Source organism: Xiphophorus maculatus, chromosome 12 (assembly GCF_002775205.1).
Source record: "Xiphophorus maculatus strain JP 163 A chromosome 12, X_maculatus-5.0-male, whole genome shotgun sequence".
Classification (NCBI taxonomy): Eukaryota; Metazoa; Chordata; class Actinopteri; order Cyprinodontiformes; family Poeciliidae; genus Xiphophorus; species Xiphophorus maculatus.
The window spans coordinates 30,208,365-30,230,781 of NC_036454.1; the positions used below are offsets into that span (position 1 = coordinate 30,208,365).

At 39.4% G+C, this 22,417-nt stretch overlaps 1 protein-coding gene across 1 annotated transcript; it reads right to left on the reverse strand.

Moving 5' to 3' along the window:
- Positions 1-3,503: 3,503 nt before the first annotated feature.
- vps37b (VPS37B, ESCRT-I subunit) lies at positions 3,504-21,050 on the reverse strand. Its single transcript, XM_005806594.2, has 4 exons — positions 20,864-21,050; positions 15,119-15,290; positions 7,751-7,833; positions 3,504-6,613 (listed from the first exon to the last, which is right to left on the reverse strand). Exons 1-4 carry the CDS (start codon positions 20,966-20,968, stop codon positions 6,119-6,121), a joined length of 855 nt encoding a protein of 284 aa, XP_005806651.1. The 5' UTR covers positions 20,969-21,050; the 3' UTR covers positions 3,504-6,118.
- Positions 21,051-22,417: the final 1,367 nt, after the last annotated feature.

Consider the following 22,417-nt stretch of genomic DNA (forward strand, 5'->3'; position numbering starts at 1 on the left):
AACCCATGTACCGTCAGCCCATGCTTAGGTCATTTGGGTTCAGTGTGGTCAGCCCACATGGGCTTCCCATGCTGGGCCCATGATACTGAAACCATATGAGCCCCACATAGTGCTGCCCATTTCTGTCCCATTTCCAGTTAGCCCACATTAATGCCGAATAGAGCCCATACATTTAGTCCAAATGGGCCAACAGTATGGGTCCCATTTTAGGCTAACCATATGGGTCCCATGCAGATAAAACACATGCCCACTCATTACCTATGTAGCCCACAACAAACCCAAGTGGGGTCCACCCATGCATGCTGGCTGGGTTTATTGATGCTTTTTGGCAGAATCGGTGTGACTTTATCCACAGCAACATAGAAGCACAATTTATGCTGTTATGGGAAGACGTCTTCCTTGGCCTCACTAAAATTATGCTTGACAATTCAGAGTTTCTCATAAATCCTTTATTGTCACTAGCTGAATATCATATTCATTGTTCCAGGTAGGGAAAACCATGTCTTGCTGCATTTTACAATGAAGTTAAGTTTTATATCCAGACTATCAAAGACTCTGACAAAAAACAGCTATTAAAACAATTGAAATCTGTACTGATGGGAACCGAAGCCTCTTAGCTTTTTCAGAAAAGGATTTCTTGTTAGCAAAAATTGACGTTTTACAGAAGCTGAAGAAGGAAGGTGAGCAGCTTCAAAAGTCGATGGAAAACTTGAGGACGAAATTCGAGCGCCTCAACAGCAGCCGAAACAACAATGCAAGAAGCTGGCAAGAAGAGAATGAGATCCTTGGAAATCAAAATGAACGGTACAAGGAACGGATCAGGTCTCTTAATTTCACCTTGGAGGAAGCAAGAACTACAGCTCAGCGGTTGAAATGTCATTGTGACGCCATGGCAAGGTTAGATGTGCTCCTTCAACGGACACAAAACACAGTAAGGAAAAATGCAGAGGACTCCTTGACTGAAAAGTCCAAAGAACTGGACTGGCTTGAAGCGGAGAATGAAGAGCTCCAAAAAGAAACCGATGCTTTTGAAGCGTCAAAGCTTAGATTCCAGGGTGGCAGAAAAATCCAAGGATGTCCAGCCAAGTGAAAAGACCCCTGAAGAGACCCCAACACCAACATTGTTCCAAAGAGTCGGGCATGTTTTTATCAATATGGATGAATCTGGAACATTAAGATACTGGTTGCCACCTTGGATTTTTTAAATTTCTGAACGGGACCTTTGGGGGCCCCATCGGCACCAAGAGCCTGAAAGGAGTGTTTTTCCACTGGTTTAACAAGTTGTCCAGTAAATAAATGATTTGTTAAATATTTTTATTGTAAAATTGATTTAAAATGTATTCAATTTTAAATAATTTTCCTGTGCAAGTTTTAAGAAAACTATAAATAGCTTTTGCTGAAGGATTGTGATCTTGGTATTATTAGTCATTGCCTTATAGATCAGCAGACATTCTTTTTTTTTTTTTAAATGTTACCTATCATTGTTTCCTCAAGCAATGCTTTGCAAATGTCACAGTTAAGAGTTTTAAGGCATGCATATTAAATGTGCAGCTTTTCACGTAATGTATTTAAAATAAGTCATGCTTTATGATATTTTCTTTGCAGACAAAGACAGTAGAATAGTGAATGGAGAATTTTATATGCTCTTCTGGATGCAGATCAAAGAATGTTTACTTATGGAATATTAGAGCAGTTTACCATATATTTCTCTGTTTTCTTAATTAACTAGGTGGGGGGGACATTAGAGAAGGAAAAGTGAAAAAGACAGAATTACTAAAGTAGAAGTTTAAAGTATACCGTTGTCTTTCCCATTCACCCAGATTCCTTAGAGACTATGAAATGACCTTTTACTCATAGTGAGAGACTATATAGACACCCTTATGTCAAAATGTAATCGATAGAGTGATTTATGACCTTAATAATTAATTGGTTTTAATTTCCGGTGACTGGATGACTCTCTCTCTCTCCCCCTCCTTAATAAAATAATCATTTTTTTGACATCTGTTAAGCCCATCTTTGTGACACTTTGTTTTCGTAAACTCCTTCTCACCTCTATGGTTTTTAAAAAGAATACAATTAAGTATGAAAAACAATAAGTGTTACAATAATCAATAATAATATATAGTGTATACTACACCTAGAGACATTTAAATAGATTTGGAGAGTTGTAATACCTCTAGTTTTAAACAGATTGTCTTCCTGATACACAGCGTGAAGGGGAGAGGGGTGACGGCGTGTGTGTGTTTGTGTGTGTGTGTGTGTGTGGGGATGGGGTCAGTTGTGAGAGGAAAAAAAGCCCCTGCCCTTGCATAAGAGTGAAACATTCCTCTAAAACACAAACAGCTAAAGAAAACCTACAGTTGAACTGGTAGCACGACTAGTCAGTGCTGACTAGGAGTTTGTGATTTCCTTCATCCATTCAAAAAAACTAAATCTGTAAGAAATAAATTCTTATAGATTTTTTTTTTTTCTGTAACACTTGCTAGTGTGATACATTTCAGTAAATGTTCCTCATCTGTACGTGTATTTCTTAAGAATATGTTGCAGGCACTAAGCGGGCCTTGGTGAGGCTTTTCATATTTAACGTTCACTTTTTTCCAAAAATAAAATCTGATTAAAAGTTAATCTGTGTATTTTTATTTTCTTAAATAGTCCGACTTATAACATTGGTTAAGTTGACCTAAAAATAGCATACTCACTACACAACAATGCTCCAAGAGTTGCTCACAACATGAGGAAGTGTTTTGATACCTTTACAATTATCTACAGGTTTTGTTCCTTGGTTCTAATGGTGCTTTTTCCTTCCATCCAGTAACTTACACACTTGTCTTAAGTTTGTTCACCAACAAAATATAATACACCTGTGGTTGCTGAGGTTTCCATTACTAAAGCTTATAAATGATCAATGTGAAGCATCATGTATTACAATATTTAATACAATTAGTATCATTTATTTAGATTTGATGTTTTGATATGTGCAGTTGGATTTCTATCGATTCTATCAAGTGATGGTCTGTGTAAATATTTATGAAATTGAATGGACATTCAGGTTTTGTATATATATATATTTTTTTTCTTTTGGTGTTTGTTGCACAAAACACCAAACGCCATGCAGCATGTCTGGGTTAAGGTGTAGATTAAGTTTAGACTGAGGTTAGGAGTAGTTTTGTGTTCTGGTAATGTCAAGGTCTGGGGTTGTTTTGCTCTAGTACGTTCTTTTTGTTTTGAGGTTTCCTGCTGCATATTGGCCCCTAAAACTCCTAAACCTGCGTTTCTATACGGCACACAGTTGCTAGTGGGGAGTCTTAGTAAAAAGCCGTTCGAGTTTCATTAATGAAACTTAATTTGCTACAGAGGAGCCTGATCTGCTGCACAGGTTGGTAAGTGTTGGACTGGTGCTCCTGCCACTAAAAAAAAAATCATCATTAAGTCACAAGTCATCCAGAATTGTTCAAATAATAATAAAAATGTAAAAAAAACAAAAAAAACACTGTGGGAAAAACTGATAGAAAAATTTTTTATGATTTATTGAACTCAAAAATAGCATTAAATTCCACTTAAACATTCATTAAACGTAAATAACTACAACATGACACTGAAATTATCACCACGCACATTTAAAACCACCCACTGATGCAAAGGATCTGTTCAAAGAAAAAGCAGCAAGTGTTTAAAAGGAGTCGTCCAAACAAAAACATTCCATGCAAAAAAAAAAAAAACAACATTTTTTTAAATCCTGGTGTTCTCAAATTTCTTAAGTTTTACCTGATTCAGATTCTCTGACAAGAATCACTTTAAAGGCCTGTTCTTTTCTCAATATTAGTTAAATAAACAAACAAAAGAAAAAAATCCACATGCAAATAAATGTGGCTTCACTTCAGACAATGGAAGACAAGTACTAGCACCGCTTGGCACTTAGCCTGGGAAGCTGTCTCTTGTCTTTTTGGCATGTTTTAAAGGAACAGTTTGGAATTTTTGAAGTTTAGCTGTGGTAGCAGTCTAACTCTCGTGGCATCTTCACTTACGGTAAATCAAACAAGAGGCAGATTTACATCTTAAAACTCCTCCAGTCTAAGAAACACTGCAGCTATTGGTCCGAACAGGGAAGGGGTGTCCCGATCCGATATCGATTCCATATCAGCCAAAAAGTATCAGATTATTTCAGCCTGCATCTAAGATCTCTGATATAAAACCTCTACTCCCGCACTGCGCTCCAGCATTTAGTCTGGCCCAGCATTTCTATCCAGCAGCACTTGTATCCCTCACACAGACCCATTGGTTAATAATAATTGTTCTTATACTGATTGTTTTTGACTCTCCTCCCCCCCTCAAGTATCACTTGATAAAGCATCTTCTAATATTTCTACAAAATGACACTCTACAAAATAAGTATTAAAAGTACATATGATTAATGCCAATATCGTACTGGGTCAATATCGTATTGGCTAATACCTAAAGCCTCGATATCGGTATCGCATCAGGAGGTGAAAAAGTTGCATCTACCCAAAAGAAATGTGTAAAAATGAATAAGCAAAAGTTCATTTAAGCCACTACTATGTTCTGACTAACCAAAAGAGTTAACTACTGCCAGTAAGAAATTAGATGCTAATAACCTTTAAACCAAACCTCGCTTCCAAAATCTCAAACCATTCCTTTAAGTACTGTTTTTCTGCTACTGGGGGAGTTTCTCAGACTTAAAAACTTTTCTTAAATGTACTGGTAGACGGAGAGAAAAAAAAAAAAAAGACAGTACAGTAGCAGGTGCCAATCTCAAGAGCGGGGAAGGAGGATGATTCCAACGTTTACAGCTGAGCGTAGTTGCGTAAAGTAATCAGCACAATGTCACTTTCAAGTGTAGGCACTCGTGGCTCGTCAACAGTGCACAGCGAACAGCAGTCGGGTTGGTGGGGAAAAATAATAATAATAGTTTCAGCAGAAATGAGAATTCCTCCCAAAGCCAGGTTGCTCTTCTTAAGGTCTTCTGGCTGTTGCATGACTACAAAAAAGAGTGTTAAAGCCTCACAAACAGATATGCTGGGAACAATGGACAATAACTACTAACAAAAAAATAAAACAAAACAAAAAAAACTGGAACTCTTTGGTGCTCAGTGTCCAAAGAACCGTTGGCATCGTTTCCCCATTGAGTTCCTAATGACGCCAGTAAAACGAAAACAGACATCATAGATGGAGTGTTGTAGTACGACTGGAGCCCGTAAGGTACAACACACTCCTGCAGCGTATTGTATGGCTGTTCAGAAGTCCTTCGCTTTCAGCCGCTGGTCCCCATTCGGCCCTCGCCCGCCCGGAAACGGACCAGGCAGGGGGCCGGGCTCCCTGCCTAGATGCATCCGCAAACTGGAGAAGCCCCGACCTAATCCCTCCTTTACATGTTAATCAGTATATTCTGACTATTATTATCATAACTCCATTAGTCTTAACTCTACAGATGATGCTCAAATTTAAATATTCCTATGTACCTTTTAATTTTTTTTATATATTTTAAAAGAGAGAGAAAAAAAAAATCACAGCATAGACGCAGTTTTTGCCTGAATATATTCTGGAAAATTATATTTTCATGAAAACTGCACAGTAATCTGGGTCTCTCCTGGCTTGCATATACAGGTAAATTAGCATGCTGTGATGGAGATGATGAGTTTTAAATAGTTTTCTGAAAAAAAAAAAAAGTTTAGTGTTCCATAAACGGAACATGTTTGCAGGAGGGGTGGAGCACTGGAGACGCAGAGCGCTGATCATCAAGTCTCGGTTTATCGACTGCAAGGACGATGTTAGTCGGCTCCCTTTTCTCTGCTGAGAGAGACCTGAGACGGTCCCAACAGTTCTTTTTTTTTTTTATTTGTTTGTTTCTGAACTTTCGATGGGAGTGCTGCTGATGCGAGCGAGTAGTAATCCACAGAGGTTATAGGAGATATGCCTTATATGAACGCACCCAGACCAACTCGTGTGCATCTGCCTTTCTGGTGTTGAGTTTGGGGCATAATCCGAGAAGGCGGATGACATAAGAAACATTGTTCTCTGAAGGAGTTCCAGTTGTTAAATGTTTGTAATAAACACTAGAACCTCTAAAGGGATGTTGTTGTTTTTTCTTTTTAATTTGAGCTTATTGAATGATGAACCCAGGCTGCGGGGCCAAACGAGGCGGGGGCCTCTGAGGCAGAGCAGGAGGGTACTGAGAGATATAGGGGCTGGGGTATCCGGCAGAGACGCTGGGGAAGGGCTGCCCTGTTCTGGGAGGGATGGGTGGGTACTGCGATGGCGGGCAGAAGAAAGGAGACTGGGGGGTAGTGGTTGGAGTTGGGCTTAGAACGGGAGGGGGCTGGGATGGAGGGGCGGGAGGTTTCCTTCTGGGCTGGGCAACTGGAGAGGAGTTGCTGCTGTTGCCATCGGCGAGGAGGGACGACACAGCGGGCACGTCCTGAAGTCGGGAGGAGGGGACGGCAGCAGCCTGTGAGAGGAGGTGCGGGCCCTTCTGCACCATCTCCTGCAGCTTCTCAATCTTCACCCGTCTCAGGTGGGCCAGCTTCCTTTTGTTCTGGTAGGAATCGACAAAGGCGTCCAGGGTCATGTCGCCGTCCAGGAAAGAGTCGGCCATGTTCTGCAGACACAAATGGTAAATGAACTCACTGTTTTGCAGTCACAAATGTATTTACACACCAATAAATTGTTAGGCGACTTATGATTAAGTGCCTAAGTGATGACCTCAAACAACACTTAAAAAACCCGGTTTTCGAAACGCCCAATCTGCTGACAGTGACAACAAAAGGATAGATTTCATCGAATCATTTAAAACAAATAAAAGCAGGATGATAGTTTCAGTAAGTTATATAAAGGTTGATTTCATACATGGCAAAGGTGGAGCACTTTTTTAAAAAAGGTAATAATACAGTTACATCCTGTTGAAATGACAACTGAGTTAATATGCACTTACAGTTCTCTGCCACTAGGTGGCAGTTTGTTTTCATGCCCTTAAACTGCTTAAACGTTTAGAAACTAGCAACCTCATTGTAAACCTTACTCTCCAAAGGCTTTAGTCTATAGCAGATGACATGCACACTGCAAAAACACAAAATCTTAACAAGTGTTTTTGGTCTTGTTGCTAGTCCAAATATCTTAGTAAACTTTAAACGAGAGAAAAACAAAGTAATTTTTCAACATGAAATAGGAGCTACTTTTAAGTCAGTAATTCCTTAATATTTATAAAAAGTACTAGTTCCACTGGCAGAATATTTTGCTTGCAACATGGGAAACGTCTTGCTATAAATTAAATTATCCGATGATGGAGCTAGAACTTTTTCATCTATACAAAGGAATTATTGACTTAAAACGTGCTCTTATATCTTGCTGAAAAGTTACTTGCAAGTTAGTTTTGTCTTATTTCAACTGTACTACGTTTGCATTAGGAACTAGGCCAAAATTACTCGGTACAATTTGTGTTTTTGCAGAGTAGTGGGTTGAAATTCTCAACTGTTAACGAAAACACAATTCACATTTCCAAGTAGTCAACTTCACAGCAGCGGGAGGTTTTGAACAGGAACTGCAGAAGTGTTACTGCAGCAGACTAAAGTGTGATTCTTGAGTTAGTCGAGGCTCACTGCTGCCCATCAAGGCTTTTAGATTTGAACAATGAAAATGTTCAAGGCAGAGAAACGAGAAACGAGCAGAGAGGAATGCATGTGAATCACCGACTCGGGATGGATGACGTCATCCATGGAGGGAGCAGCAGAATGCTTACCTCTGTCTCTTCTTCTATTTTGGCTCCCTCTGCCTGCAGCAGGGCCAGCAGAATGTCCAGGGAGGTGGCTCCTGACTTGTGGTCTGTTAAACGAGAGAGAACAAACAAAAACAGAAATATTAGGATTATGGGGAGGAGCAAAACGAACAAATGCCTACAGGCAGTCACATGTCTAACTAAAGCTGCAGGCGGTGTCTTTTATAAACTGTTTTTTTATATATATTTTTGTTAGAACTGTCACCATGTCCTGACAGTATATTATTCTGTGAGTAGGAAAAAAAGCTCTTCTGCCTTCTCTCTACAGTCCTATTGCCATCTGCATATACACAAGGATGATTGACCGCGCCCAGTCCCTCTTCCTGTCTCTGATTGGTTGTTTCTAAATGAGTGGGGGCTTTCTGCAGATTGCAGTAGGACCATAAGGAGCTGGATTTTTTTCAGACTCTAATGTCTCATGTTACACTGTCAGACATAGTGATAAATGTAAAAAAAAATAAAATAAATTATTTATTAAAGTTACATACCACAGGTTTAATGAACGCTTGATGGGTTTTATTGTGATAACGTGTATATAGCTTAAGTGAAAACAAGTCATGTTTTGCAGTTTTTTCAACCAAGTCTCAAGTGAAATCACAATGCATCAAAGTTCGAAGTCGAGTCAAAAGTCAAGACATGCCAGCCCCGAGTCGAGTCCAAGTCCTAAGCTTTTAATCTCCTGTCTGAAACTAGTCTATTGACAAAATTTCACTTAATGACAAAATTATTTGGAGATTTATTAATCATTTTTTAAAATGTTTGTTTGCCAGAACAACGACACAAGAGGAATGGAACTTGAGAGGGGGAAAAAAATGAAACAGGTTTCTATACAAAACAAATGATCTCCATGTTAATCAGGTGAAAGACCAAGTAAAGTCCAAATTATTTTTTGTGATTTTAATCAAGTGTGAAAGTCATTAAATGTGTTCCTGGAGTCTGACTTGATTCCAGGTCCCATAGCTCAAGTCCACACCTTTAGTAAACGCCCCATTCCAGTCACAGTGTTCTTATTTAGCGTTTGCACACGCCGTAGAGCAATTCCACACAGTGGACCAAATACGGTACAATTCCTCAATACCAAGTTGTTTCCAAAACAATAAGAGCAGTGCTGAGAATGTTTTTACTTTATGAATTGAATTGGTCTTAACTATTCATGGTCTAGAGACCAACCAGTCATGATGCCTTTCTGTTTGCTGTGACTTAAAGTCGAGTGAATCTTTGTTGGTGTCACAGTTGTGTTGTTTCTGAAAACAGGAGTGTAAGTAGAGGCTTCAATAGCACACACACACACACACACACACACACACAAACACCAATGAGACGGTAATAATTAGTGATCTCCACAGCAGAGCAGTGAACTTGCAGACATTCCAACAAGACTGAGCCTCTCTATAGTGGATCTCTAATTATACACTAGGCTCTAGTCAAACCTGATGTGCTATTCTGACTATCAAGGCCTGCAAATCGAGGCAACATGCATGCAGTCTGATCCATTTGTGCACAAGAGCCAGACAAAGCTTGATTTTGTTAATAACATTGAATAATACAGGAGCTGCACCATATATTATGCCACAAATGTTGATGTGAACATCACTTTCATAAAACTCATCCAGACTTTTGAATGCAGAAGAGGACACACTGGTTCAGAGGAGACTAAAATACTGTCAAATTGTAATATATTCCTTTTGCTCTCAACTTTGCGCTCACTTTGAAATGCTTTGCTGCTGAAATGTGCTATACAAATAAAATTTGATTGATTGATTGAACTAGAAAAACAAACAACAACAACAAAAAATACAACCAAGACGTCTTGATGCCGGTAATGTTACAATGACAAAAATATAACAAATCCAAATTACAAAGATTTACCCATTTTGTGTTGATCCGTCCAATTAAATACTCTGTGGTTGTAAGTAGGCCTGTCAATTGTCCCAGAAAGGATTGTGATAAATGATAATATTGTTGTTTGGAGACCATTTTCAACTAATATATTGATAGTGGCATAGTCCAGGTTTGCCCTCTCAAAGACCAATAAACTTACATTTTGTAAAGAACTCGCCACAGAACCGGAAGACATTTTTAAACATGCAAAATAAAAACACAACAACCAAAACAATAAGTGGAAATGGAAAAAAAAAAAAAAAGCCATTTACAACCGAATCCATAAATAAAATGTTTTGTTTAGCCAGTTGGGCAGAACCTCACAGCAACAGCTGTCATCACTGGACACAAATAATGTTACCCAAAATACTAGAAGTCATAGAGTTCAGCTAATAAAGAGAGGAAAGAAAAAAATTATCACAATAGATGGAAGCGGCGATGTAAGGAGCTATTTAAAAAGACCATGTATTTTCTGTGACATGTCTAGATATGAGGTTGATAGGTGGAGCAAGACAATGCAGCACTGCAAAGTTACTTTATCTTTTTCCCTTGTTAATTTTGACCTGTGTTTGTTTTGACACGTGTTGGGTTTGGAAAATGGGATTAAAGAATCATTAATAAGGCAAAGATCTGGAGAATGTGCATCAAAAACGTCTGTTTGTGGCCAGCATAAAATGTCAACTCTAAAAGGTCAGCTAAAATGTTTTGCGGTGCCTGCCCCCTCACCACAGGGTGAGATACTAATATAACTAATCAAATAAGGCAGGAAGACTTCTTATATCTAAAACAGAAAAACTGTTCTTTTAAGGTCGACGTTTTACAAAATGTAAAGACTAAAAATCGGCAACAAAATTCTGATTGCCGCATCTCTAGTGCGAACAAAGCTAAATATTACAAATGAAGTTTATTCAGCTTTTCAATGTCTAATTTCTGGGGGATTTCTAACATTTGTGAAAGTACTTTAATGGTAATTTTTTTTTAAACCAATATAGCCAATAAATCAAAAATATATTCATTTCAAAATTTACTTTAGATCAAAAATGAATTAATTTATTCTAAAGTCTACCTTTCCTTTTTGAATATCACAGCAGGTGAAAACCCAAACCTGAAGGATCATTTCAGGCGTATTGTAGTCATTCTGCTAAATCAACACATTGCTCTTTGGATCCATGTAAATATTGTCAGAATCAGAATTCCTTTTAATGTCACTGTGCAAAGGAGGAGAACAACATTTAAGAAAATAGAAACTCTCAAATGGAGTGCAAATAAATAAATAAATCTATTTCAATAAACATAAAAATATAGTAGAAATACTAATAAATAAATGAAGTCCAGGATTGGGACGAGTTTGCGGCATTCGGGTCAACAACATCTCTTGTAGAAATAGTTTTTTTAGTCCTCTCTCCTTTTAACCCTCTATGGCATGGCGTTGCCCTCAGGCAACAAACCACATAGCTGTACCTCACATTGCTCCTTTATTTTATTTTTTGGGGGGCATGATTTTTGACATATTTTTGTCCAAAAAATAGTTCTTTTATGAATATAGTTTTTGTTTGATTTGTATTTCATTTCTCATAATCAGTGTAGACAATCTTGGTGTTCTAGACCAATGTTACCCTGAGGCAACAAACCCAAATCTGGTTCCAGGAGGTGTCAGAGTCCGATTTTATGATTGACATGTAATTAGGGACCACCAAGCTCCCAAAGAATGCAGGAAAATATTTCTTCCCCACAAAAATAAAAAGTCATGCCATAGAGGGTTAAGTGTTTCTGCGCTTTCAGGCAAACAATATAAATAAGAAATTGTCCTCAATGTTTTTCCTGGTGAAATAAAAGGCTCAACTGGCCAACCAATGAATCCCTTCCTATTCAACCAGGAATTTTGTGTGTCACACAAGCTGCCAGCTGCATGCACAATTCATGCCAACAGGTGTCACTACATCTTAGCAAATTTGCTAATTTAAGAAAAAAGTACAAATCATAAACTACTGGTCAAGTGCTCCAAAACAAACAAACAAAAAAATGGTAGAATCCTCCTCAGACACAATTTACTTGAACACGCCTGTTTTCTGAACCGTATCGACACAGTGGAGGGCCAAGCGTGTTCAATCTGGCTGAACTGAGCTCTGTTTATTTCTAAATATAGAAATAACATGGTGTTCCACCTGTAAAAGACAAACAATGAAGTAGCGGCGTAGCTGAATGCGTCACCCGCAGGTTAATAAGCCTGCAGAACTGGCTCGCACAGTGACTTAGCAAGATCACAAGATCGGTGGTGGAAAATAGAGGAGAAGTCGAGCATTACTCATTAACTTCACGTTAAAGCAGGAGCACAGCCAGCCATGTGCTATGTTACAACAAAACACAAACTGCTTACCGGTTGGCTTTCAAATATGAGGAAGGAAACAGTTTTTTAAAGAAGGAAACCAGGAGCAATCCAGACCTCCTCTGCATTTTACTCATACCTATGAACTGTCACCATCAAGAACTCCATGCTTTCTTCATACGGGTTGAAGCTTTTAAGAGGTAGCCATCATTCTTTTATTGTCCAGAGAACAAACTTTTGTCTGAACAAAGACAAAAAAAAAGAAAGTCTAGCTTGGAGATTACAAAAGGGACATTTTCGACGTGACTCCACATTAAACAGGGGGTTTTTGGTTCAACTCAGAAGAAGTCTCCCACTCCCTTTTCTCCACTCTTTCAAGTCTCCAGGCTGGCAGCCCCTCCATCCCCCCACAAAGCCTGACTGGGAGGACAATGGTAGACTGAGGGGAACGCTACAGGACACTGAAGGGTGGAAAGGTCTTTGACAGCTGGACAGAAAGAGGCGAAGCCAAACGCCCGACTGTACGCAAACAGCAGCACAACCGGCTACTGTACTGTACGCTGGACGCTTTTCTGGGTCAAACAGCTACTTTCCTTCAGTTCTATCCACAGCTGCTCGACAGCAAATCCACAACTAGGACGGCTATTGCCCAGCAGGAGGTGGGTGGGACGGAGGGAGGGGGAAGGGCAGAGGGACAGTAGGTAACCTACATTTTATGAAAGCCATCACTTGCTGTCATCAGACAGAAACAGTGCTGCATTACTCTATCAAAAATGTAGACCACCAGCTTTGAAAGATTAAAAATAATAATAATAATAATAAGGAAATGCTGAGGACGGTTCAAATGGCCGTCACGTTTATATACGCAAACTAGAAATTCTATTACAGACTTCAGTAAGGGTTCAAAAGGTTTGACGGCTTAAAGCTGAAGAATGCAACTTTTATCAAAAATATGGATCTTTTTTTACATATTTGCTGAAACTGTCACCAACTCTGGTGAAAAACAATGAAGTTTGTCACCAGTTTGCTGATCTGATCTCTGAATCAGAGCAGCAATCAGATCGACCAGAACTCACTTTGAGTTATGTGGCTGCAGGAGGCTTTAATAGGAAATGAGGGAACTGGTTAAACAGGTTCCGAGTTGTGAGAAATGTCAACAAAATAAATACGGAGAAAAGAACTGAAGTTCTTCTGGGTTCACCTACCGTTTATGAAAAGTTCCCTTTTAAAGAACAACTGAGGATGACGTCATGCCACGTCTTACTGAAGCGGTGAACACAAGCATCGTCTTTAAATGAGTAATTAGAGAACAGAGAGAAAAAATATCGATTTTAATTGGCTGATTCTTTAATCGTATGTTGCCCCAACTAGAAAAACCTGAAACTTTCATGATCAGTGTTTTTGACAACTGGTTTGATAACAGTGGTAATATTTTTATCTGCATTCCTACTTCACTGCAGTTTCAAGGTATTAACTAAATGAGTGAAGCCAACAGACATGACAGAGGTTTGCCATTCACTCTGCTGGCTTAGAGGTCTTTATGTTTGTAAATGAATTATACCTGAAATTGAATCCAATTCTGACATCAGTGTCTTGTGATAAATATTATAAATATAAGTGAAACCAGTGGAAATGAGTCAAAAAAGTTGTTTTTGACCAGAAACATTTGGGTTTTTAGCTTCATCAGCCTGTTTCCTGTTTGGCTAATGGACTGTAACAAAACATCATAACATTGCCTGGAATAAGTTGTTATTGTGGGGAGAATCCAAGGCTGCGTTTCCATTGTCCTTAAGATTGTGCAAATTAGAGGTATGAAAATTAATTTGCTTAATGGAAACATGCCAATTTTGAAAAAAACAATTTTATTAATAAAATGTTTTTGCAGAAGGATGAAGTGGCTTTTCAGCTGCATCAAAGTCAGTGTATTTCAAAAAAGTGCAATAGAAACACTTTTTTCGCACCACATGAGTCACATGATCAACAACTGGATGTTTCTACTGATGGAAATGACAAGCAAGAAACAGGAAGTGGTAGGAGAATGATAGTGTAGCGCGTTTCTTAATGACTTATCGCGTGAACAAACTTATTCACATACGATTCTTAATTTTGTTTCTTATTCAATGGAAACACCGCAATTGCAAAACTGTGGCAGTTTTCGACATTAGCGGAATACTGGTGATGTTTTGTGCACGTTTGTAATGGAAACACAGCTAATGCTAGCCATTTCTAGTATCACTAAGGAGTGTAAGACAGAATACAGAGGAAGGCCATTTAACATGAAACTGTTTCGTCAACAACAAGTTGGGACATGTCTGTGATTCACTGAGGCCAGGATAGAGCATGAGGGATTAGAAAATAATATACGGTAACAAGAAAACTAAACGGAGTACAGCAGGGTTGTTTCATTTGATCTTTTTGAGTTCGCAATATTTCTCTGAATGGAACGTGCTGTAGTTTGAAATGTAGAATGTTTGAAACATTCACACTTGGATTAAATATCTATTTTTTAATTTTAATGGCTGAAGGAGATGATTGGCATGCTTCAAGATCAGCACTCTGGCTGTTTTTATTAACACTTTTCAGGATGAAGTGGGTCAAGCAGTAGATTGACAACAAGCAGAAAACTTTTCACCACAGCACAAGCTTTGAGTTTTATAATTGGAAAATCCAACTGGCAGACATTGGTTGATTTAGCTCCTGATACCATAGATTATAATCCACATCTAAACAAACATCAAACTTTACTTAAAATAACTGGTTAAGCACTTAGAAAAGTGAGTGTAAATCTCTCTAAAGTGCAGGTGAAGCTTCTGCTCTACAGTGGGATAAGGTTTTTTCCTTTCAAAAGAACATTGATCCAATAGTCCCGATAAACCCAGAGGATTGGAACAGACTGCACTGTTTCTAAACCCAGTCCATGACACTAAATGGACGAGAAAGATGGGAATAAAAGCTAAAGCCATGCTGCTTTAATGCATCGTTGAAGTATCCGTTTCCTATGACTTCATTTGTGAGTGTGTTCAAATGTCTAAAGAAGCGAGTGGCATTAAAAATTCAAGTCCCCGGTATAAAACCAATCAATAAAGAATGGTTCCCAGTATTTTCTGTGCATGCGGCTACCATACCTAGCCTGGACTTGCGGAGCTGATAGGACTCAAAGCTCTCCTGAAGGCAACTGTAGCTCTTAGTGAGCTGCTCCTTCTTGTGCTCCAGCTGGGGCTGCAGGGTCAGGTTCTGTTCGGCCAGGGTTCGGTTATTGGCCAGGGTCTTCTCCTTGTTCTGCTGGACCTCCTGCACCTGCAACAGACACCAAACACGTCAGCGGATTACCTGGATACACAGGTGACCGATGCCGAATGGCATCGACTAATACTGGCCTCACACATAATGAAAGCCCCAAAACGAGAATGAATGAAGCAACATGAATGTTTTTTTTGTTTTTTTTTCCTACCAAAGGAGAACAAGTCGAACTGTCACAACAACAACACATTTTGCTGGACAATAAATTGTCCCAGAAATGATTGTGATAAACGATGATATTGTCCCTTTGAGATCATTTTCAACAAATATGAAGATGATGGCATAATAATGGGAGTTTGCCTTCTCAAAGACCAATACACTTTAATTTTGTACAGAATGCTTCACACTCCAACTGGAAGATTTTTTAAACATCCAAAATAAAAACGCACCCAAACAAAAAGGCACTGAACGATCACACACACAAAGTTTGAGTTCGGGTTTGGCTTCCATTGATCTATACTTGATTTACCTCCATAGAGTCTTTTTTTTCTTTAACTTTGCTTCTAGTTGGGACTAAAATCTTTTTGCAGTATATGTGATCGTTAATGCTGGATTTGTAATATCTATTACAATGCATGAAATTGAATACTTTATTTCTTTTGCAATCCCCATTCACACACATTTCTGTTTTTTTTTTTGTTTTTTTTAATTAAACAAACCCTGACAGCATGTTTGACCAGTTCAAAAACTGAAAATGCGTTTTTGGAAAGAAAGTCATGAGTGGTGCAGAAAAGCCAGTTATTGACCCTACAGGGAGCCAATGCGCTTTCAGACAGTTCCACTCATCTTCCACAACTTCCCAGAAATTCTTATCCAATAATTTCCCATGACAATCCTCAAATAGAAATCAAGTGCAGGTATTTTTTTTTGTTTGTTTGTGTTAAAATCAATAATTTATTAACGTTGATGAAAATATACTAGTTCCACTAGCAGATCATCTCACCCACAACATGGGGAAAATGTTATAAGTGAAATAATCTGCCAATGGAACCACTTTTTTTCTCTTTAACACAAGTTTTTTATATTTATATTTGCGCACATTTGGAATGGAAAGGCAGCAAGTGCAACACTTCCACAGGGTCAAGGGTCTCAAAGACGGAACCATGAAAACAGCTTCAGGGTCGATGCTTTTCAACTTCTTTATTGTTATTATGACCCAGATATGAAATTCCCAACTCAATCACAATGTATTAGCACCCTGCTTCCTGAATGGTACCTACACTCTGATAAAGGTTCTCCAGAAAGTCCTACTCCGTCTTAATGTGCTGACGAATTGAGCACTTTGGTTTAATGTGAATTTAAACTGAAACTATCAAGACAAATTTGGCAAAGAAACAGTGATAACAGATTAAAAAAAAAAAAAAACTACCACGCTTCTTATCAAATGACTCATTTCACACATCCACTCAGCACGTCAGATGGACAAATATAACCGGGACCGAGTAGGAAATCTGTTATATAAAGCGACACCTCGGCCCTTGCGAAGCCTTCTGAGAACGTCATGCAGGAAAAGCAGCTCAAAATGATTTTCTAACTTTGTCCCAGCACATCCTGAGGCAACTCCTTCTCTTTCTCGATGCCACGATGAGTGGCAATTGAAACGAAAACAAAACAAAAAAATCTTTAAGCCATCTGGAGCATTGAGGTTGCTCTGTCTGTGATTGTTTGCAGGGGGAAATTTTCTGTAAGGTTTCTTACCGTCTATAAAGTAAAACTATTCGGAGCACTTTCCTGTATCGACCACAGAGCTCCACTTGTGAGCGGATGGGTAAGAGTGTGTTGCTGATGTTCAGCGTATGTTAGGGTGGCACTATGGCAACAATATGGCAGACAGGAGGGCGAGAACGCTTCCAAACTATCAGCGGCTCAAAAGCAAAACCACCACAACAGCAAAGTTTACATGCACGGCATTCCTTGATCGTAATAAAGAAGAAAAAACTTGGGAACAAAACGAATTCACCCGTTTGTCGTGTGTTTACACGCACCAGCTTCATACGTTAGCGTCGAGCACAGTCATGTCAGTTTACCACTTTCTGAATGACACGAACACAACAAGTGTGTACATGCCCGCCGTTCGGTTAACAAGTTCATTCCGAAAGAACTGAATCCCGTCAGAATATTCTGATTGGAGCGCTGACGTGACATACTCCGACAGAAGCTGAAGTCTTAGGGATTCAGCTTCTGCCTATTGGTTGGTTAGCGTTACAAAGCTTAGCTCTATTATCGTTTATTGTGTTTCACAGTAGTCAGTCCCAGAGATGTGTTATCCATTTTCCAAAAAACGACCCACGCACCCGTTCCTAGAGCATTCTGGAATAATATTTAGTTTTTAGGATCTTTATTTCCAAACGACACCCACATTTGGTTTCTGTCTTCCTTCCTTCTGTACGACCACACACACTGCCAAATAAAAATGCTTCAGTACAAACCGAACTGAGAAACCAAAGTTATGAAGTGTGAAGCCCAAACAAATCAAATTGTCTCAGAAACAAACTAGCTGTCCGACAGTGGCGCCCCTAACTTTATGAAAAGTACAGCTGACCATCTGCAATGTCCCAGCGCTAAACAATCTGCTGTAAATAATCACTGCTGAGTTATATCAGCAGTTTACTTTTATAATTTAAATTAATAGAAGTGATTAGATGATGGAAAAAAGTATTATGTTAATATTTGGGGAATATATTGTAAAACTGTGGTGTTTAAGACGGCCTGGGTGATGTTGTAAAGATTAATACACAAACTTTAACTGGAACTAGAGCAAATAAATGAGGCTTACATGACCAAGTTTTACAGCTTAATATGTGTCAGCCAGTCAAAGTTCACCTCCAGAAGAAGCGGCACACTGTACCTGCAACTTATGCACTAACAGCAAAGCAGAGTTGTGCAATACATATATATTAAAAAGATAAAATAAAGCTACATTGAAGCTAAACAAATTCACAAGATGTTGATTTGCATTATTCAAAGGGGAGCAAATGCTGGAGTCTGAGGATGTTTGAGTTCAGTTTATGACCGCCGCACTTTAGACTCTACTTCCCACCGATCTCAGGTTTCTGTGGTTGCCTTTTGACACCCGGCGTCTTTGTTCTGATCCGGAATACCGGTAAGATTCCATCCTGTTCCCGGACAGCTCCACCTTTGACTCAGGCACCTCGCTAATCCTCTTCCATGATCGTATAAACTAACCTGAGTCAACAGGTGATGCGTCACTGCACAGAACAGTCGCTCCCCCCCGCCCTCACCTGCAACCTGTGGGATGAGGAAAACAAAACTATGGCGACAAACGTGTTGTGTGTGGATGTTAAGCAGCAGGAGCGACAGGGGAGAAAATTGATAAAAACAGCGTTCACTGGTGTTTCTAAAAGAAGACGCACCATGCTGTGATCCTATAAGCTCCATCAGATCTACAAGCAGCTAAAGGAGCGGAAGCCATTAGCATGTTTTCTGACGGCAAGCCACCACCATCACTGCAACGTAAGATCAAGTTAACAGTGCCAGGGAGAAACCCCGAGCGCCATGACAACAGACGAGTCAAATTCCTGTGCCCTGACGATGTGCGTTTGGTGAAGTCTGAGGGGGCAGTGAGTGGGGGGGTGGACATGTTTAGGCTTCACTGGTAGACCCAACAGCAAGAGTTGGAGGCACTGTCATAAGGTTTTGTGAAACACCAGCAGCCTCCGCTCAGGCTGATGGTAAAGCCCAAGACGGAATCGAACCATTTAGGAAACCAGACGGAACACTAAGATGCACAAATGTGACAAAGCTAAACTAAAAATAAATAGACTCCTCCTTTTATTACAGTAAATATCTGCCTGAGGGTAAACCTTCCCGGTGACTCCAGCTGGTAACGGCTTTGTGGATGGAAAAAACAAGGCGAGGCTGTTGATACTAGGAAGTAGACCATAAATGAGAGCATCTGATTTCATTGTTCAGGTACGAACTAAATAGCTGTATAAAGAGCCATAATCTGGAGGTGAATGTCGCTAAATAAACATGCTAAATAAATAATAAAGGCTCATTTAGAGACAATTAGAAACAAATACAAGGAAAATATACAGATATTTAAAATATTAAGCCATGTGAATATAAGAAATCCTTCATTAAATAAATACAGGTTGAAATTAATGTTAAAAATGTGCAGTCACACTATGCAAATATAAAATTTTTAAATATAACGCTCTTCGGTTTCTGTGCAACGGTCCATTTAAATATGGGGAATATATATAATATAGATTTAACACTTTTTCTCCTCGTTTGGTTTAAAGTTCTTCATGCACGTACCTGACAATTTATCGCAAACTTTAGTTTTTTTCATCTTAAAAGCAGTTGGGTAAGGTTAGCTACTTTTCGCTTTCAAATTTTTCATAAATATTGCGATTTTCTCAGTTATCACACTGCAAGAATCTCATAATGACTTAAGCCTGCAGTAGGCCAGGAGGTCATTTAAACCTGAACTGATTGGTTGGTCAGCACTGCTACATGTAGCTTCAGGCCAACCGAGAGAGTTAAACTGCAGGCTCGGTAATCTTAACTTTACTCACTACTGGGTCTGCACAATATATTCCAAGTATCTTGTTTTATATTGTTGTATTGATTTAAATATTTAGATTTGCATTATTTAAAAAATATCTATACTTATCTCACTACTAATAAGTGAGATGAATATGATGGACAGCAGCACTTGAGCGGCACATAGAATATGTAAAACATCTTAAACATAGAAATAAAAATGTTGGTATTCATTTCCTGATCAATTCCAGCTTGAATTATGCATTCCACATTTTTAAACAACTACACATTTCATCCAGTTACATTCAAATGATCGCTTGTTTGTATCCGCTTAGTGGATTTTGGCCCTTTGTTTCTGTGCGAACAATAAGCAGTGAAGGGAGTCGACCATGTTCCGCTGTCCGCTTATCGAACAGTAAAAGTAGATTTTGAGTTTTATTTTTCTTTAAACGACGAGAGTCAGTTTGCGTTGTCAGGCCGTCCAGTCCTGACGCGCCGCAGAGACGGATTAAAGGCTGATCAGTCGTGTTTCCCCACAGTATCGGTGTACCTGCACGAATCAAGCCGCCTCTGATTGGCTCATTTGTGACCCAAGTTAATCACGACGACATGTAGCTGACACTACTTCGAAGCCATGCTATCCTTTTAACGTGATTAAACTGGCCTGACCATTTACTAAGAGAAAAATAATTTCTCATAAACATTACATGGCTTCTCGGGAAGCTGTGCTCAGTGAGAGGAAGGTTGTTTGAGGCAAACTGTGAATGATCACTGTTAAAACTTAAACAATGCTTCCCTCAGTCAGCACCAAGGGTAACAATTTCACTACCCTTGTTTTTTTTTTCTTAACTCTGTAGACCTTATTTTTTTTTTTACACTAGTTACATATTTATACTTGGACTCAAACTGTAATTTCAAGCTATTTCCGTCACTGTACCGAGCCTATGTTGGGAAAAGCACAACAAAGGCTCGACAGGAAGGAGGAGGAAAAAAAAAACTGTGACCGAGAGAAAAAAAGGAATGAAGAGCTAACATTGCAACAACGAGTGGTTTTAACTAACCTCATCCGTCTCCTGGACCATTTTTAAGAGTTTTTCGTCGTCCTCTAGAAATTCATTAAGCTGAGTCATCGTGTAGCCGCCGAACTTGGTGGAAAAGCTGGACATTTTGGCTCTTGTTGTGTTTCTTGTCGCCTGCGCTCCCTCTTCTCGCCTCTCTCAGGTTGTGACAGCTGACTGCGCTTCCTTAACAGGAAGTAGAGTACAGGCCCCGTGATGCCTTCACGTGCGCTCAGAAAAACGAGGAACAACCGGACTGAGAGCAAAGCCTGAAACTTCCCGAGCAGCGAAGAATGAATGAATGGCATTCTGATTTTGTGCTTTTAATACATTTCAATGTTCTGTTTTATCGCGGTGGAAGGCGCGCAAATTCTTGGGTTTTTTGAAAACCCAAGAATTTGGTAACTTTAAACATATATTACACACTAATTAAAAAAAAAAAAAGTTAGACAAACAGCACCACTGAACTCCCGACCACTTCTTAGAAGAAATTCACAAGTCTGCCATTATTTTTGGCTGGATGTTTGACCAGTCCTCTTCAAGCCAATCCGCTTATATTTTAGACAGATAATCCATCAATAATGTTTTTAAAGTCTGATGGACCTACTTAGAGCACCCGTGTGTTTCTAAGTTTCAATAGTCTTGATGTTGATTTGAGATGAATAGATTTGCATTTCTTGTCTAAAATTCCAACCATCCCCCCCAGCATAATATTGTGGTTTCCAACCCTCACCATCCAAACAATCTTCTTGTAATTGCGACCAAATTTCTGAATTTTAACATTTCTCAAGAAGTTATGTGGCATGTCTACGTGGACAGCAGGGGAATGTTCGTCAAGTGTTGCAGGAATTGTCTTGAATCATATGTGATGCCAAACTGAGTGCAGTGTGCACCGTCTGACCTGAGACCGCAGGGCGGCGGCGTTGTTTTAAGAAATGAGCCGGAGAGCGACCAGGTACAGTATTGTGAGCTAAATGTAACAATGTATAGTGCAAAAAAACATTGAAGCCCCAACTGGGCTCCGACTGACTTATGTGGCGTGCCTCAGTTCCTAGTCGCTACCAAACAAAGTGAAAGATACAGAAGTTTTTACCCCGAAGATAACTTTGACCCCGGCCAACGTCAGTCGGTCGAAGCAGGAAGAGTTAACACGAGTTTGAAGGTGTCCACTTTGGAACAGGGGCCTTCTTTCTGGACCACAGAAATGTAAAACTAATTTAATCGCGTACTATGACACACAGGCGTTTCAACTGCAGTGGTCCAAAAAGAAAGAAAGAAACAAAAGAGTATGCACTATAGCCTATGCAAGGCACAGGGGGCGCTGGGCTAAAGGGGGCGCCTGAAGCAATGATGTAAGATTATTTCTATTTCTAGTCAGCATTTTCTGTATTTAGCAGCTGTTTATGCATGATGTGTAACAGTGGCACCACTGTATTGTGTCTGCATACACCTCAGAAAGTACAAAGTTGCACCCCTGTGCAGCTACTTCCAATTCATGGTAAACATGAGCCTGGTATTTCCTTGACACCTTAGTCACTGTCATTGAATCTGGAGATT

What these genes read in the sequence shown, in the direction of transcription:
- vps37b (XM_005806594.2), bottom strand. Translation starts at nt 20,968, where the DNA reads ATGTCCAGCTTTTCCACCAAGTTCGGCGGCTACACGATGACTCAGCTT. An exon ending in GCTCCGCAAGTCCAGGCTAG is followed by an intron (nt 7,834 to 15,118) that starts GTATGGTAGCCG and finishes CTCGTTTAACAG; the next exon opens with ACCACAAGTCAGGAGCCACC. An exon ending in AAATAGAAGAAGAGACAGAG is followed by an intron (nt 6,614 to 7,750) that starts GTAAGCATTCTG and finishes TTGTGTCTGCAG; the next exon opens with AACATGGCCGACTCTTTCCT.